Source organism: Conger conger, chromosome 2, assembly GCF_963514075.1.
Source record: "Conger conger chromosome 2, fConCon1.1, whole genome shotgun sequence".
NCBI lineage: Eukaryota > Metazoa > Chordata > Actinopteri > Anguilliformes > Congridae > Conger > Conger conger.
Genome location: NC_083761.1, coordinates 73,502,055 through 73,519,469, shown reverse-complemented (window position 1 = coordinate 73,519,469; position 17,415 = coordinate 73,502,055). Strand labels below are relative to the sequence as shown.

Below are 17,415 nucleotides of genomic sequence, written 5' to 3'. Positions count from 1 at the left end.
CCTATGCCCGACAAAACCAGACCACAGTACAAAGGCAACACTGAAGTGCTCCTGAAGCACCCTGCCGCTTTTTACATTACATTACATTATCGCCGTTCGGCAGACACTCTTATCCAGAGCGGCGTACATCAAAGTGCATACCCATAACCAGGGATAAGTGCGACGAAAGACCCTTAAAGGGAAGTACAATTTCAAGTGCTGACAGTACAACATAGACAGGAACAAGGGGCCTATTTGATTAATGGATTATATTTCGATCTGGTGGGGGGGGGGGGGGGGTACCTGTGAGAGGCCCAGTTCGGGTGCAGGAAGGGCGCGGGGATGTTGTTCTCCAGCTGCACGATGGTGAGACGCAGCGTGGAGACGGTCAGCACCTTGGAGCCGTGGACGGAGCCGTTCCACTTGAAGTCTCCGGCCGGGGTCATGCAGAACTTGTGGGAGAGGTGGCGGCGCTTGTCGTGGTCCTCGCGGTGCTGGTGCTTGTTGAGGGCCAGCGTGTTGCCGCTGTACTGGTTGTGGTAGACCCGGTACTTGCCCTCCTGGCCCAGCTTGAAGAAGTTACCCAGGCTGCCCTTCATCACGATCTCCTTCTTGATGCTCAGACGCGACACCTCCCCTTGAGTGCTTACAGTGAGGATCTGGGGGCGGGGGGGGGGGGTGGGGTGGGGAGTTACAAAGGCTTGGTCAGCACTCTGAAATATGGACACATTAACGCTAACACCCAGGAGTAGGTCAGGATGGAATTGTTAACCTCATTTCCCTGTTTTCATTAAAAATTAGCTCAATGAAACAAAACAAGTGAAAACAAAGGCTGCACATGGCAAATAAAATGATGATATGAAAGATTTGAAATTGTTCCGAGACTCATTTGACACTTCGCAGTAAATCTTTTTCACTTCTCTGCCCGTGATGTGCGGTTTGTTGTTCTTGATGGGAAAAGCAAACACAGCTTCTCTGCCCACCCTTCCCTCTCCATAGAAACCAGCTATCACAGCAACATTCACCACGCAGGAAGCCAAGGAATGACGAAAACAAACAACCACTGACGCGGAGGTCTCAAAGCACAAACGTCCTGACGGAACATGCTTCCCTTCCAAGGAGGAAAGGCGGCACAATATAGATGGTATGTCGCTGGATGGCATGAAATATGAAGCAATTCGGTACCGTATTGTTTGCACACTGATAAAGCCTGGGGCAGGGGAAACCTGATTTGAGATAATACTCTTAAGCAACATTAGCTTCATACAGCCTTTAACCTGCATTTATATAACCCGCAAACCAGTCAACATGGCTTCAGCTGCCTCTTACAAAGATCTCTCTCACATCTCCTAGGAACTGCAATCATGAATAAAAGTCAAGAGTACATTTTACATTATCAACAGTCAAACTAAAAACAAATGTTGAAATGAAACTGGCAAGACATAAACTGCATGTTTTTACACAAGCTAAAATACCTAGCTCACCAACAAAGAGCAACAGACACTCTCTTGGCAGCAGTAGTGCTCACGTGCTAAGCGCTAAAGCCCCAGTGCAGTGTGTCTCCCTCGTGCCCTCACCTCCTTGCCCTCCTTGAAGGCCTTGTTGGCCTCGTGGGCGGCAGCGGCCACCTGCTGGCTCTTCAGCTGGCTCAGCTTGCTTTCGGGGTTTCTCAGGCGTGTCACCATGCGCGTGGACGCCAGGCCGCCCCGGGCCCCGCCCGCCCCCTCGCCGTTCGCCTTCTCCTTCCCCTCACCTGCGGGACGCACACGAAGCACAGAAGATCACTTTTACTGAACTCAGTGAGTACGCACACACTCACTGAGTACGCACACACTCACAGAGCACGCACACACTCACAGAGCACGCACACACTCACTGAGTACGCACACACTCACTGAGTACGCACACACTCACTGAGTACGCACACACTCACTGAGCACGCACACACTCACTGAGCACCTACACTCACTCACACATTCACAGAGCATCCAAACACTCACTCAGAGCACCCAAACACTCACCCGCACTCACAGAGCACCCAAAACTCACCCACACACTCAGAGCACCCAAACACTCACCCACACACTCACTGAGCACCTACTCACCCACACATTCACAGAGCATCCAAACACTCACCCGTACACTTACAGAGCACCCAAACACTCACCCACACACTCACAGAGCACCCAAACCCACCCGCACTCACAGAACACCCACATCTTGGGCCTTTTGGTCAGGCATTTATAAGAGGAATGACTCGTCTAGACTAAATGAAACTAAATCATTTGGGTCAAATCGGAGTGCAAATACTCTGATTCAAGTTTCCACTCAAGTTCACACCTGTAATTAATATAGGAGAATACTGAGATTGAATCTCTCTTCAAAATATCAGTTTAGCCTCAAATATTAATGACGCGTTTCCAGTTACATTATTGGACTGTGTAAGCTCCGATTAACATTCAAACTGACTTATTTGCTCTCCTGTAAATTAACAAGACAATCACAGGGGAAAGTGCCATAACCAAGTCCTTATAAATACACCAGGATTTCAGCTCGCTGCATACAGTAGTCCTGCGTCTCTGCAGTACTAAGTGTATGAAACGTGTATACCCGTGTCTCTTCAGCACTGTAAGTGTATGAAACACATACCTGTGTCTCTGCAGCACTGTAAGTGTATGAAATGTGTATACCTGTGTCTCTGCAGCACTGTACGTGTATACCTGTGTCTCTGCAGCACTGTACGTGTATGAAACGTGTATACCTGTGTCTCTACAGCACTGTAAGTGTATGAAACGTGTATACCTGTGTCTCTGCAGCACTGTACGTGTATACCTGTGTCTCTGCAGCACTGTAAGTGTATGAAATGTGTATACCTGTGTCTCTGCAGCCCTATAAGTGTATGAAATGTGTATACCCGTGTCTCTACAGCACTATAAGTGTATGAAACGTGTATACCCGTGTCTCTGCAGCACTGTAAGTGTATGAAACACATGCCCGTGTCTCTGCAGCACTATAAGTGTATGAAACGTGTATACCTGTGTCTCTGCAGCACTAAGTGTATGAAACATGCACATCTGTGTCTCTGCAGCACTATAAGTGTATGAAACGCCTACCTGTGTCGTCCAGGCTGGTGATGGAGGACTGGGAGGACTTGTCTGCGATGTCGGGCTCCTCGGGGCCCTTGGGGGCCTCAGAGGCGGACAGCTGGCTGCTGTTGCTGTTCTCGTCACCAGGCTGCGGGGGCTGGGGCAGGACGGACCCGTCCTCTTCACCGGGCTTATCTGGGGGACCGCCAAAAACGCACACCCCCAATCAGCCTCGCGCATCACGCCATATTCATAATCAGAGGATAGATGATACACTGCTGCATTACTCTCAGCACAAACTCAGATTTGTATGACACTAATATCTGTTAACTGATAAATAACATATGATAAATTATTTCTAACGTATGAAAAACAATGAATCACTACTATTTAACACTGCTCATTGTGTTACAGGCATTAGGTATTTAAGGAGGTATACATGCTAAATAGAGAGATTCTTTAACCCAGTTCCCAAAGATTCCCAGCGAAATGCAATTCATGTTTGTTGGGGCGACAGCTCCCCCTAGTGGCAAGCCGCATGCTCGTTTTACTTCAACAGTTTGAACAGCCTTCATAAGCACTTGTGCATAATTAGCTCAGCACAACAGGAGAGCTAATCTCCAGCCTGGAGGATGAATGCATACTTAAGCAGGCCGGTCGGCAGATGAACGCAGCGTCCCAGACCACTGATAGAGCAGCAGCGAGAGCACACATCACAGCACAACAAAAGCACGCTCGTTTCACGAACCCGCACTTAAGGAACGCACACAGGAAACGGAAAGCGGGTGAATAAATACGGTTAACTTATTTTACATCCAAATTATATTTTTTTATTCATTTCGTGCCCACGGTGGGGCTGAGCCTTCCCCAATTCCAACCCCGGTAATGCACGGGAAACCCTATTTGACCGAAACATTCCCCGGGCAACGCAATGGCCAATTGCGCATCGCCCAATAAAGCCAATGGCTGCAGTCAGCACTAACAGCGTTACTTTATGAACTGTGGCTGTAAAGCAGGGCCCTCTAATCCAAATCCAGACCTGGTTTTCGTTTCTACAGGATAAATTAACTGAACAGTTAGTCTGGCCAATCTGTACCACTGTCACACCTGACTCCCAGGTAAAGGCAGGGTGGAAAAGCAGCAGTTCTCTGCCCTCTGCGGCAATGCATCCTAAAGCACACAGAGGCAGCAGTGGTAAAGCCAGCTAATCAATGCCAAACCAATCAGCTCCCGCCCCTGGAAGGCTTCGGGGGGGGTAAGGCAACACTCGGGGCCCGTGTGGAGAAGACTATCAGCAGGCCCAGGGGTGCTGGGCTGCCGCCTGTGCGGGTCCTTTAAGCGCCAGTTCGTTTCACAGCGGCACAGATGGAACAATGGAGAACGGCAGGGCGTCGTGAAGCACGTCAGAAACAGAGCGCACACATCAGCATGCAAGCCAAACAGATGCATTTAAAAAAAATAAAAACAAAAACAAGGAAAATGAAAATATAAAAGGAACATCAGACCGACTGGGCTGCACATGCAGAAACGGACTGGCAGCGCCCGTCCCACGGCCGGGCAGAGGGGAAGCGCAGCACAGCGATTCCCAAAGCAGCGCGTCGGGGGGGACTCGTTCCCGTGATGCACGTGGAGGTACAGCTGTCTCAGTTCTCAGCGCAATCTCGCAACTGAGACGCGTGAAGAGAACAGATTTACACAAGGACCTGGGTCAAATGCGTTATCGTTCAGGATCCAAACACTTTTCTGGGCCCCGATTACTCTTGCCTGGTGCAACTGAGCCAAACCCCACCAGAAGGTGGGGTTTGCACTTTTTGAGGGTGTTTCATATGGTCCAAAACACCAGACAAGCTCAGTAAAAGCATAGAAAGGTATTTGAAGCCAAAACAGTGAGGAATTTGACCCAGGTCTGATTTACACATAGGCAGCCGTGGACATTGGTCTCTGGAGCCGATGGACACAATGGATAAATCTGGGAGAAACAAAACGGGGGCGGAATGGATGACCACTTCCACAGCCATATCTTCAAGCGGATCTCAGGTTTGTCGTGTATTCTCTGGGCGGTTTGAGGAGTAATTAAACGGTATAATTTAAAATGGTGCCCGGTCCTACGAGCTTGGCTGTTCAAGCTGCAGAGAGTGGTGCCAGAGATAGACCAGCAGCAAGCTTGTTTACTGGCAGACTCCACCATGAACAGACATTTTCTTTATCCCGCAGCTGCCAGGCAACAGCCCATCACAATGCAGCAGGGATAAGGAGCGCCAAAGAGGGCCACCGAACCCAGCGCTGACGCCGTTGTGTTTCCTCCGACGCCCCTGCTGCACGGAAATCGGCCTGCAGAGACGGGCGCGCTTGTTTTATCTCCGCGACCGAATGTTTGCGGCGCTATGTTTTACGTAAGATCGTTACGATTCAGGGGAGGAACGTGTAATTTGATTGTCCGTCTCGGCACTGAGCACTAAAGCCTCTTCAGAGGAGAGGAGAAGCGGAGGAGCCTCGGACTGAGATGAAAGCTTTGACGCTTTTGCTGCTGGGGTGTAGATTCAGGCTGTGGTTTTGGAGTGGGGGGGGGGGGGGGGGGGGGTGAGTGAGTGGATCTGGAGCGGGGGGCGGGGGAGCGGGGGAGCGGGGGGTTCCCGTCGGTCGGGGACGGGGACGGAGGCGCAGACGCAGAGAGGCGGCGACAGACGTCCGCCAGGGCGAGCAAGCGGGCGCAGTGAAGCGTGCGGAGCAGAGCCGGGGCGGCGGAGGCCTCCCGCTGTACCTGCAGGCTCCGGGGCGGGGTCCCTCTCCGCCCCGCCGGCCGGCCCCTCCTCGCCGCTCTCCCCGCAGGCGGAGGGGGCAGCCTGGGCCCCCCCGGCGGGGCTGGGGTGCTCGGCCAGGGAGAGGCCGCTGTCTGGGGCGGGCGATTCGGGCTTCAGCCCCGCCGCGCTAGCGTTTTCCTCTCCGGCAGGGGGCGCTTCTGCTACAGTGGAACGCACAATACACACACTCTGGATTTCTGTTTCTTCTGAAAACCAACACTCCACAGCCTAATGAGACGATTCCACACAATAACCCTTTGAAACGTTTTTCTAGCATGTTTTACCCTCAAAATTCTAAGACAGTGTTCTAGAACTCCATTGCGCTCAATCACCAGTAGTGATCGTTACATCAGCGATAGAATGTTCAGTTCAGAACATTCTGATCACATATGTGTGATCTCACACCTTTAACGGTTAAAGGCCCACTCTGTAATTTAGCAAACATAATGCTCATGGCGTATAACGAGCAAAAAGACAAAGCTTTGGTACAACTGAAAAGAATTATTCTCCCAATAGAAATAACTAAATATTCTCGTAAAAACACTTCAAACGGAAAAATAAATATTTAAAATAAAGTGTTGGGCTGACACTACTTCCTTGTTCCTCATGCATTTCATTCTTCTTCATTTTGTAACGGACGTTTTGAAGCCCTTACTCAGCCCATCACTGAGGAAACTCAACACTCACTTATCAGGCAAAATATCAAAATAATAGTTTGCGAAAGTTTTTGCCATATAAAGCATGCTTAACTACCTCAGATGCACTTGACATTGGCACAGTAGCCTTATGCAAACTGCAACAGTAACAAAGGATCAGTGTCAAAGAGTTCAGCGGGCAAAGCAAAGTTGTTGCCCAGGATACCAAGACACCAGTGAAGGACTTAGTTGCCAGCCACGTAACTTTAGTAGAAAAGCGTTCACATTCTGTGGAAATTACAGAGTGGGCCTTTAAATCACAGGATTCCTGATTTTGAGTTGTTTTTGAAAAAAATCGATTGCAGCACGAGATGAACCTGCAGCAGTAAAACCGGGTTTTTTCACACCGGCACAAGAGCACATTATTAAGAGCATCAATTCACACTGTCAGGCGCTTTACAGGACAGTCCATCTAAAAAGCCTGTGGAAAAAAAAGGTTTTTACAAGTAACATTTTGTCATTTCACACAAGACATTCTCAGCGTATTATCCCTTTTCACCCCAGGTGGGAATGGCCAATCGTGTTCACACTGAGTCCCTCATGGTAACCCCCTGCAATCAGGCAGCTGTGCGCACGCAATCCACCAGCAGGGGTCGCTGATGTGCAGCGAGGCCGTCGCCATCACCATCCCAGCTGGCCCCAACTCTCCCTCCCTTTCACCAATCACGCGTCGCACTGCTGAACTGCCGGCCATTCAGCACGGACAGCAGCCCGTGGGGCCGCCCCACGCACTGGGTCTTAACTGGCTAGTCCATCAAGCAGCACTATTTCAGCTTTCATGGAGGTTTGCAGGTGTGTGTGAGGGTGCATGGAGGTGTGTGTGTGTGTGTGTGAGAGGGTGTATGGAGGTGTGTGTGAGAGAGGGTATGTGTGTGTGTGTGTGTGTGTGTGTGTGTGTGTGTGTGTGAGAGGGTGTATGGAGGTGTGAGTGTGTGTGTGTGTGTGCGTGTGCGTGAGCGTGTGCGTGAGAGAGTGTGTGTGTGAGAGTGTGTGTGTGTGTGTGTGAGTGTGTGTGTGTGTGTGTGTGTGTGTGTGTGTGCGTGTGTGCGTGTGCGCGTGAGTGTGTGCGTGAGTGAGTGTGCGTGTGTGTGTGTGTGTGTGAGAGAGTGTGTGTGTGCAGGGGTTGGTGTCGTACCTGCAGCCTCTCCCTCTCCCTCTCCCTCCTCAGGTTTCTGCTCCTCCTCCTCGGGGGGCTTCTCGGGCGGCTGCTCCTCCTCGGTCTTCAGCGCCTCGGGCTGGAGCTCCAGGCCGGACTCCCGCCGGGTCTTCTGCGCCTCCTCGGCCACGCGGCGCTTCACCTCCTCCAGCTCCGCATCCTGCCGAGCCTTCAGCCGCTCCAGGATCTCCTCTGCAAGACCGGGCCCAGCACAGAGTCAGGGGGAGGAGCCGCAGCGCTAACAGGCTAACTACCCTGTCTATACAGACCGCCGAAAGCCATTCTCACTCCTCACTGGCCCGTCAGGACGGTCTCTAACACACCAGCCGGCACCGTGCTCCAGGATCTCCTCTGCAAGACCGGGCTGAGCAGAGAGTCAGGGGGGAGGAGGCACAGCGCTAACAGGCTAACTACCATGTCTACACAGACCGCCGAAAGCCGTTCTCACTCCTCATTGGCCCGTCAGGACGGTCTCTAACACACCAGCCGGCACCGTTCTCCAGGCTCAGTTCCCTACAACAGGCGGGTGCAGCCAGCAGGGTTTCTGACACCAGCCACTGACTGCGGTTAACAAGGGCTCGCTCCTGAGAACACCCCATCAAGCACTTACACCAGCAACACGTCGGTGAGGAAAGCGGCGTCGTCGGCAAAGCTACCGCGTTAACTCACGTTAGAGCCAATTTCAGGAAAACCACAAACGGGTAAACAAGCCCTCATATACGGACGCCTGAGTCACAACACTACCCAGCTCATTTAGCGCTGACCTAAAATAATGCAAGCAGCGCGACTACAAATGTGAGCTCCAATTTTATTTCAGCGAAAGCAGAGAAGCGGAAAAGGACCTGCATCATGAGCCTGTTCTTTTGGCTGGGGAGGTAACCCCTTGTTAAAGCATGGCATAAAAACACAATAATAAACTCATTGTAATTAAAAAATATTAACAATAAAAAGAAACTGGTTTTGTTTATTTACTTATTTTCATAAAAAGGAAGACCTGAAGCGATATGCAGCAAATTGATCGAGTTCTCAATTCACATACACGGTGTCTGAGGAACCATCTTAACTACCTAATCAGCCAGTAAATATCTGCAGAGAAAACACAACCTCTACAACGGGGAAAAAGGGTCAATCAAGGGTAACTGAGATGAGGCAAATGCCTTTCAAAGTGTGAGCATAGAAACATTGCGCACGCACACGCACACACACGCACACACACGCACACACACACAGGTGCACACACACACACACGCACGCGCGCGCACACACACACACACACACACACTCACACACACACAGGTGCACACGCGCACACACACACACACAGGTGCACACGCGCGCGCACACACACACACACACACACGCACACGCACACGCACACGCACACGCACACAGGCGCACAACAGCGCAACCGGCAACACACAAAGGAGCGGGTCTCCGCGGATATATTAATAACTCAACCTGGAGAACGACAAAGGCCATTTCCTGGGATGAAAATGCTAATCGTCGGAGGGGAAAATAACCGGAGTGATGTATTCTGGGATCTGATTTAGGGATTGATCTCATTTCCTCTCCCGGGGCGTAGCGGGGGCGGTGGCGCGCGGCGAGGAAGCGTTCTGAGAAAAAGAGCGCAGACCGCGGCGGCCATCGCTCATCCCCCTGACCGCGCGCGCGTCCCGTCCGCGGGCTGGGACTGAAGGCACGCACCGGGGTCCAGCGCCCCGTGCCAACACGACGTCGTGAAGGGAACCCTCAGATCTGCTGCTCTGGGCATCTGACCCTTCTATCAACGCCTTCACCAGCAAAACAGACATGGGGGGGGGGGGGGGGGCAACAATTTTAAGGAGGTTGCGCCCCCCACCCCCGCAATGAAAATGAATGAGCTGTGCACCAGGTGCATGCAACAGCCTTTTTCCAAACCCACTGTTAGTCCCGTAATGAGTGTAAAATTTTATCTGCTTATGAAATGGCTGTGTATTATTCCCTCCGTCCTCCCCTGGGGGCTAATTAGTGTGCAGACACCACTGGTCCCCTCTCCCGCTCCTCTCCCTCTAGCCACTCACAGGGGACCGAGGCTCCGCCAGCCTGCCATGGCCCGGCTGCCCCAGGGTCCCCCCTCTGCCCCTCTAACGCACGCGAGCCACCGCCATCACTCGCTCTCTATCACTCGCTCTCTATCACTCGCTCTCCATCACTCGCTCTCCATCACTCGCTCTCCATCACTCGCTCTCCATCACTCGCTCTCCATCACTCGCTCTCCATCACTCGCTCTCCATCACTCGCTCTCCATCACTCGCTCTCTATCACTCGCTCTCTATCACACACCATGACTCGCTCTCTATCACTCCCTCACAAACACACACCATGACTCCCTCTCCATCACTCCCTCTCTATCACTCCTTTACAAACACACGCCATCACAACCTTTATGTCTCTCACACACACGAGCACTACTGCACACTGTGATGCTGCGGCTCATTGGCGTGTCCTCACGCGTCCTTATTGTGGCCGCACTGAACTTTTAGATGCGTTTTTTTATAAATTATGGACTTGCGTTCATAAAGTGCATATGTTCCCTCCACTAGTATTAATGTAATTTGTACTGCAAGATGTGTTGTGTTGAGTTTGCGTGAGTATAAACGGATGGGTGCATACATGCATTTAGAACTCGCCAAACATTTCACACGCATTAGTTTCATTCATAAGGTTATTCACACGTTTCTGCAAATACGGTTGTGCTCGGATAAAATATGCATGTTAACCCAAAAGATATATGCCTTTGGACAATGTCTGTGGGCATAAGTTATTTATTTAATGTACCGTGCTTGGTATAGGCATAGCTTCTTACCGCCATATCGGCTGGCTCTCTTCCTGGTGCTTCTAGGGAAGCGCGCTCCCGTCCTGAGACAGCTATATGGTTGGGTACGTTCGCGATCTGCGCATTTGCGTTATCATAAAATCAATTATGTGTTGTGTAACACTTACGGTAAGTTTAATGGCATGTGTCCATGTAGTGTTTTAAACTTAAAGGCCTGGTGTAGTGTTTGAGTAATAGGTACCTTTTTAAATGTTTAATACGTATTTGTGTTGTGATCAGTAAACACCCCTGTGTTTATGGAATGTCATGGCGTGTGCCAATTTGGGGTGGTCATGTCTTCCTGTTAAAAAGGAAGGCATTGCATTTGTTGGATGTCTATGAGGAACCAAAGCCTAGGTTCTCCTTATCCCTCAGTTGTGTGAGGTATGGTCTCATTGTTGTTGTTGTTACTATTACTATTAGTATCATTATGGTTATTATTATTCTTATTACTATTATTATTATTGAAGTCTGACTTTATTCAAGTACTTTGGTTTGGCTGATGTAGCCATTTCTTTTCTATTATTTTCCTTTATTTCCTTTTTGTCATTTTTCTGCATTTTGGATGCCTCAACACCTGGTGGTGGAAAAATAAATACCAAGAAAACGTCACATCTGCCTCACAGCTATCTTTTGTGCCAACCTAAAAGACCCTCGACACCCTACTATTTAACACACACACATTCACACAGGCACGTGCACACGCACACAGGCACACACAGGCGCGAAGACACACACACAGGCGTGTGCGCACACACACACGCGCGCACACACACGCGCACACACACAGGCATGCACACAGGCATGCACACACACGCGTACACACACAGGCACGCACACAGGCACGCACACACACGCGCACGCACACAGGCACGCACACAGGCATGCACACACACGCGCACGCACACAGGCGTGCACACACAGGCACGCACACACACATCTGTACCTGCTGTCAGCCCAGCAGCAGGCTGGTGTGAGAGGAGAGGTGACCCGTAACCATGCAAGAGGACGAGTGGTTTCACTCGGAAAAGCCCTGCAAATACATCACTCGGGACGGGCACAAGTCCAACAAAAAAGATACACAGATAACAGAGGCACACAGCCCTGTCTGAGGAAGATGTAAGAGGACTCGGGCCAGCTAGACACACTTCAGCACCCAGCCACAACATGCAGGCACGTGCGCTGCATCCAGTTTCAGGCTAAAAGCGACAGGGAGAGAATAACCCAGCGGTGGAATGGGGAGCGATGGGGAGGAGGGAGGAGAGGGCGGGGGGGGGGGGATGGAGATTAGTTTTCCATTGTATGGCCATCACATTACAACGCACATGCCATTACCGTCACAGAGAGGACAGTGGCATCTCGGGGAAACACAAAGAGGGCTGAGGTGATGTGACGCACCTGCTCCTGTGGCCTGCTGGGTAATCCGGCCACAGTTCCAGCCCTGTGGAGTGATGAGCGTTCGTCACGCACGCCCGGCTGGGTGAGCGAGCGGGAGCAGGTCTACTGCACTCTATTACAGCCGGGGGAGACATAACTAAACTAAACAATGACCAGCCATCGACCACCAAACGCCATTATGACTAAACCATCAACCACCGTCATGATCAAACCATCAACCACCAGCCCATCAACCGCCATTATGACTAAACCATCAACCACCGTCATGATCAAACCATCAACCATCGTCATGATTAAACCATCAACCACCAGCCCATCAACCACCAACTGCCATTATGACTAAACCATCAACCACCATCATGATCAAACCATCAACCACCAGCCCATCAACCACCATTATGACTAAACCATCAACCACCATCACGATTAAACCATCAACCATCGTCATGACTTAACCATCAACCAACGGCCATCAACCACCATCACGACTAAACCATCAACCACCATGACGACTAAACCATCAGCCAAATACAAAACATAGAGTCAATCTTTTCAATGTTATTCTGCAATACTTTTTAAATACACATCGTTTTCAATTTATAAAATGACTTAAAATTTTAAAGCAATAGTGTTTCCCCTTCCCAGAGAAACGGCAAGCACCACTGCGGACATTACTACGCTTCCCCAGCTGATATCAGGCAGTACTGGACGGCAGGGGTGTAACGGTACACATATTCATAGCACACCGTTTGGCACAGGACTTTCAGTGAATTACAGTCCTGTTGTAACAGGAGGAATAACTCCTTCTCCTGAACTTAAACTCAAACCTCCCGAGTTGCCAGCGGTGACTTGACATTTGCAAAAGGCCCCGATGCTGTTAGTTTGGCCCGGCTTCACCAGTTCAGCAAATTTAAATGAGAAGCCAGAGCATATCACTCAAACTGACAATGTTCAACCGAACGTGGGTATGTCACCGGCAATCCGCTGAACACGCCAATTCATCCGAGACGGCATCAGCCGATTGTGGCAGTTACAGGAGGGAGGGAAGAACGGGCAGGAGAGCGAGTCCTTCTCCCTGGGGCGTTCAAACAGCTTATCGCCGCTCATTCAGAGCAGGCCAAAGCAATAACCGACGCCATTGGGAGTTTTTAATCACAGAGGATCAGTGACCGTACTCGGTTGTTGAGAGAGCTCAGGTTTTAAATGTATGCAAACAAAGTGAACCTGCATTTGCCTTACGCAGCCAACAGCCGCACTTCCTTTCGTCGTGCGTATGTTTATTTGTGAGAAAAACCATATGCAAGTGTCGACGTGACTTATTTGGTTCAGCGAGAAATTATGGTCAGTTGGCCAATGTTTGGTGGAGATGAAAATTGCTTGCGTCTTTAAAAAAAAAATTCTGCTGTACAGAAAATGCACCAAACTGTGGAGTCCAGGTTCAAAGTTACAAAGCACAGAAGGCTCATGGGAGATGTAGTTCATATTCAATGGTAACCATTCCTTAATATTCATGGCCCCAAGATCAATCGGATTCATTTCTCAACTGCCTCTCCAGGAAAATGTAAATATTCTGCAGAATTATTTTCATGTTTGAGGTACATGGAGGATGTTTCAGCCTAAACACTAAAGCCTGGAATGTAAACCGGCAGAATATATTACAAAGCATAAAAAACATTTCTAAAGCAGATTTTACAACAGTTAGACTGACATGAGGCCAAAGGTAAATGTAGTCGAAATCCCAAATACAAAGGCAGTACACCAGCATACAATATGCCAAACAGATGAGACAACCTTGCAAAGATGTTTTACGATATTTCACCCCAGATAAACCCTCACATCACTGGGGAATAAAAAGACACTGCTCGATGCCTTTAAGACCATTTAAAAAAATATGAATTCCATTTTTTCCCTGCTGAAAACAAAAGGAGAGGACCAATGACTATAGACATTATAGTAAAGCTGGCATTAAATAAATATAAGAAGGGATTTTAACAAATAACTGCAATGGCACCAGCTAAAGTGAAAATCATTTTCAGGGAAAATGACTCAGATTTCCAGAATAAATGCTTCAGTCGTTTTATTTTGCATTATATGGTGTTACGAGATACAATTCACTGGATACATGTACGCAGCCCACCAATTCGACAAGCTTCTCCCTTTCTGTTAAAAACAGCAATGACTAAGATTCCAGTTACAAAAAGAAATGTCAAATCTTAAAGGCTATATATACACAGCAGCATCATCTCCCAGAATATGTCAGAGCTGATAAAAACAAAGAATATAGGGTGTCAAAACGCCCTAGAAAACAGCCTCATCTTAGGAAAACTTCCTGAAATCATACACCTCACCTCACACACACTCACTCCATCTTTCCTGTCATACGGCCTGCTGCTAATCTTGTGCTGAAATGGAGGGGGGGAAAGCACAACTTTCCAGTTGACATCGTTTTTCAGAAATAAACGTATCAAAATACCTGCGAAATGGGCCACTTTCATTTTCTGAGACTCTATACACCAGCAACCATCTGATCTGGACCTCCAATCCAAATCCGGCCCTGGTTTTCCTTTCTCCCACTTAATTAGCCGAACAGTTATCGCTGCCCACCGGACTCCCAGGTGAACGGAGGGTGCAAAACCAGCGGTTCTCGGACCTCGAGGACCGTTATCGGACGACCCCCGCTCTATATCATTATGTACAGCACATGAATGAATGTCAATTCATTACGGCAGATGATGACGTCGGCCTGTTAGCTCCCTATAACAATGCACTGGCCTTCCCTCAGCATGTGCGGTCTTTACGTTACATTACATTACGTGTCATTTGGCTGACGCTGATTAGACTAAGTGTTAAGGACACGCCTCTTAGTCAACCAACCTGAGGGCTGCAGTGTGCGTCTCATCAGACACACACAGACCACTACAAAACTAACGCTCCGACTATAACAGAAAAATCATCTTTTGACACAGCTTTGTGTCTTATGGAACAGTATGCGCTCACTAGCAAGCAACTTCAATCTGAAATTTTCCTCTTTTTTTTTTTCTTCTTCTTAAGATTAATGAGATACTTGATTTTCCAAGGCCTTTTTTTTTGGCTACCAAGAGCCGGCCATTCCCAAAAACCTTCACGGCAATGGGAACCCTTCTAATGATAAAATCACATTTGGAGCACTTCCCCTACTAAAGAAGACAAAAACAACAACCAGGAAAATGACTTAATGAATGACTGCAGGCCAGTGAAGCAGAGCAGCTTCTACAAACAGCGGTTCCTCAAACAGAGCTTCTCACACACACACACACACACACACACACTAAAGCCACCACGCAGGACACACTGATGCGCGCGCACACACACACGCACGCACGCACACACGTACGCACGCACGCACGTACGCACGCACGCACGCACGCTAAAACAGCGGTTCGCGTGCGGATTTAAACGCCCTGTAATCTGAGCCTGTGCCCCTCGGGTCACCTGTGTGCCAACTGTACCCACACAAGGTGCGCCGCCCCTGCCCTCCCCGGGGAGACGGACCCCCCCGTGACATCCCGTTTATCCGGCCGCTTGCGCTAAATATGTGTGAGGAAAGCAAGCCGGAGTACCGGCACCTCCAGATTAAACACAGAGCCATTAAGTCAATTAATGCCAAAGCCTCTCGAACGCTGCAACTCCCCAGCGGACAGGATATCACGACGCGCGATTCATTTCGGTTAATTTCACACACGCATACACACACACACATACACATACGCATACACACACGCACGTGGACACGCGCATACGCACGCGGACACGCGCATACGCACGCGGACACGCGCACACACACACGCACACACACACACACACGCACACGCACAGCAGCCCATGTAACGAGACACCCTCTTTCCTGAAAACAACCCCCCCTCCCCAAAACAACAAAGGCAACAGAAAACACCCAACCAAACCAATAACTGAGCAGAAGTGCCTTATTAACCCTGCCCCTCTGGAACCCGAGCCCGGAGCCCCTCTCACCGTTGGCGGCGGTCAGGTAGCACTTGTTGCTGCCGCGGGCCTTGTTGGTGAGGTCTTCGGTGATGTCCATGTGAGTGTGCACCTCCTCCCTCATCTCCTGCAGGACGGCGTACAGGTCGCTCTCCCAGTACTCCTGGTCCAGGCAGTCGATCAGCTCCGCCAGCTGCACCTTCGTGCTGTAGTACCACATCCTCTTGTTCTCGTGCTCGCCGTCCTCCTCACTGCAGAGGGAGGGAGGGAGAGAGAGGGACAGGGAGTGGGAGAGAGAGGGTGAGAGGGAGAGAGAGGGTGAGAGGGAGAGATAAGGAGAGAGGAAGAGAGAGGGAGAGAGGGAAAGAAAGGTTGAGGGGGGGGAGAGCGAGAGAGAGAGAGAGGGGGACAGGGAGTGGGAGAGAGGGTGAGAGAGAGAGATAAGGAGAGGAAGAGACAGGGGAAGAGAGAAGGAGAGAGAGGTTGAGGGGGGGGAGAGAGAGAGAGAGAGAGAGAGAGAGAGAGAGAGAGGGACAGGGAGTGGGAGAGAGGGTGAGAGGGAGAGATAAGGAGAGGAAGAGACAGGGGAAGAGAGAAGGAGAGAGAGGGAGAGATAGAGAGAGATAAGGAGAGAGGGAGAGATAAGGAGAGAGGAAGAGAGAGGGAGAGAGGGGGAGAGAGAGAGAGAGTTCATAAACGGTGCCAGACAGGGTTGCAGTGTGCTCTCCTCCTCGGGGTGACCAGCGCGGGCCGCGCCGAAGCGAACGCACCGCAGCTAAAAATAAAGCAGCTCCAGAGGCGATCCTCCGTGATGACGGGCTCGGCCGACGGTCAAACTGCACGGGGGCGTTCGTTTGTCCCTCTCTCTGGGCCCGGGGGGGGGGGGGGGTTCGTTAAACGAGCGTGAGAAACAGCGGAGCATCCTGAAGCATCCCGCTATCAGTCCCGAGCAGGCCTCACCCCGGGCTTCCTGAGGGCCCGCGTGTGTGCGGCTGTGATACACACACCTCACACAGGGGGGGGTGCGCGTACCGTGGAGCCTCCACCCAGCACAGGAGGCCCCTGTCTCATCTTCTCTCTCTCAACTAACAGATGCTTACAAAGAAAAAACCCAGAAGGGGACATAAGGGACGTCAAATTGCCCTTGCGCTGGTGCGGCTGTAGCCATAGCAGCCGCGGGGGCAAGGCCCCGACGTCACGTTTCCAAAAACGCTGTGGGGGAAAAAGGCTCTCGGCTGAAAGATAACGACCGGTCCCGTTCAGAACCGCCGGGCTGAAAAAACGAACCTGCTTTTCACGAAGCCCAAAACAGACCACAGCGAGCGGAGAGACTGCGCATATTGTGCTCTTCCCCGTGTCTTACAATACGCCGCCTCGCATCATTCACACGCCATTCAAGGCTCTTCCTTTGAAGTTTACACCCCCCCCCTCCCCCTCCCCCGCGGGCCCCCCACAAACTAATGATGTC

General features: G+C 50.5%; 1 protein-coding gene across 20 annotated transcripts in view; it reads right to left on the bottom strand.

Moving 5' to 3' along the window:
- Positions 1–17,415, bottom strand: part of bptf (bromodomain PHD finger transcription factor) — a 54,053-nt gene that overhangs the window by 26,856 nt on the left and 9,782 nt on the right. For 18 of the 20 annotated variants that reach the window (XM_061227683.1, XM_061227691.1, XM_061227665.1 and 15 more), the window contains exons 3-8: positions 15,978–16,198; positions 7,697–7,909; positions 5,827–6,027; positions 3,093–3,260; positions 1,557–1,732; positions 283–638 (exon numbers count right to left, since the gene is read on the bottom strand). In XM_061227683.1, coding sequence (XP_061083667.1) covers positions 283–638; positions 1,557–1,732; positions 3,093–3,260; positions 5,827–6,027; positions 7,697–7,909; positions 15,978–16,198 — 1,335 coding nt within the window. The remainder of the gene's footprint in view (positions 1–282; positions 639–1,556; positions 1,733–3,092; positions 3,261–5,826; positions 6,028–7,696; positions 7,910–15,977; positions 16,199–17,415) is intronic. The other 2 variants (XM_061227580.1, XM_061227674.1) reach the window with 2 other exon arrangements.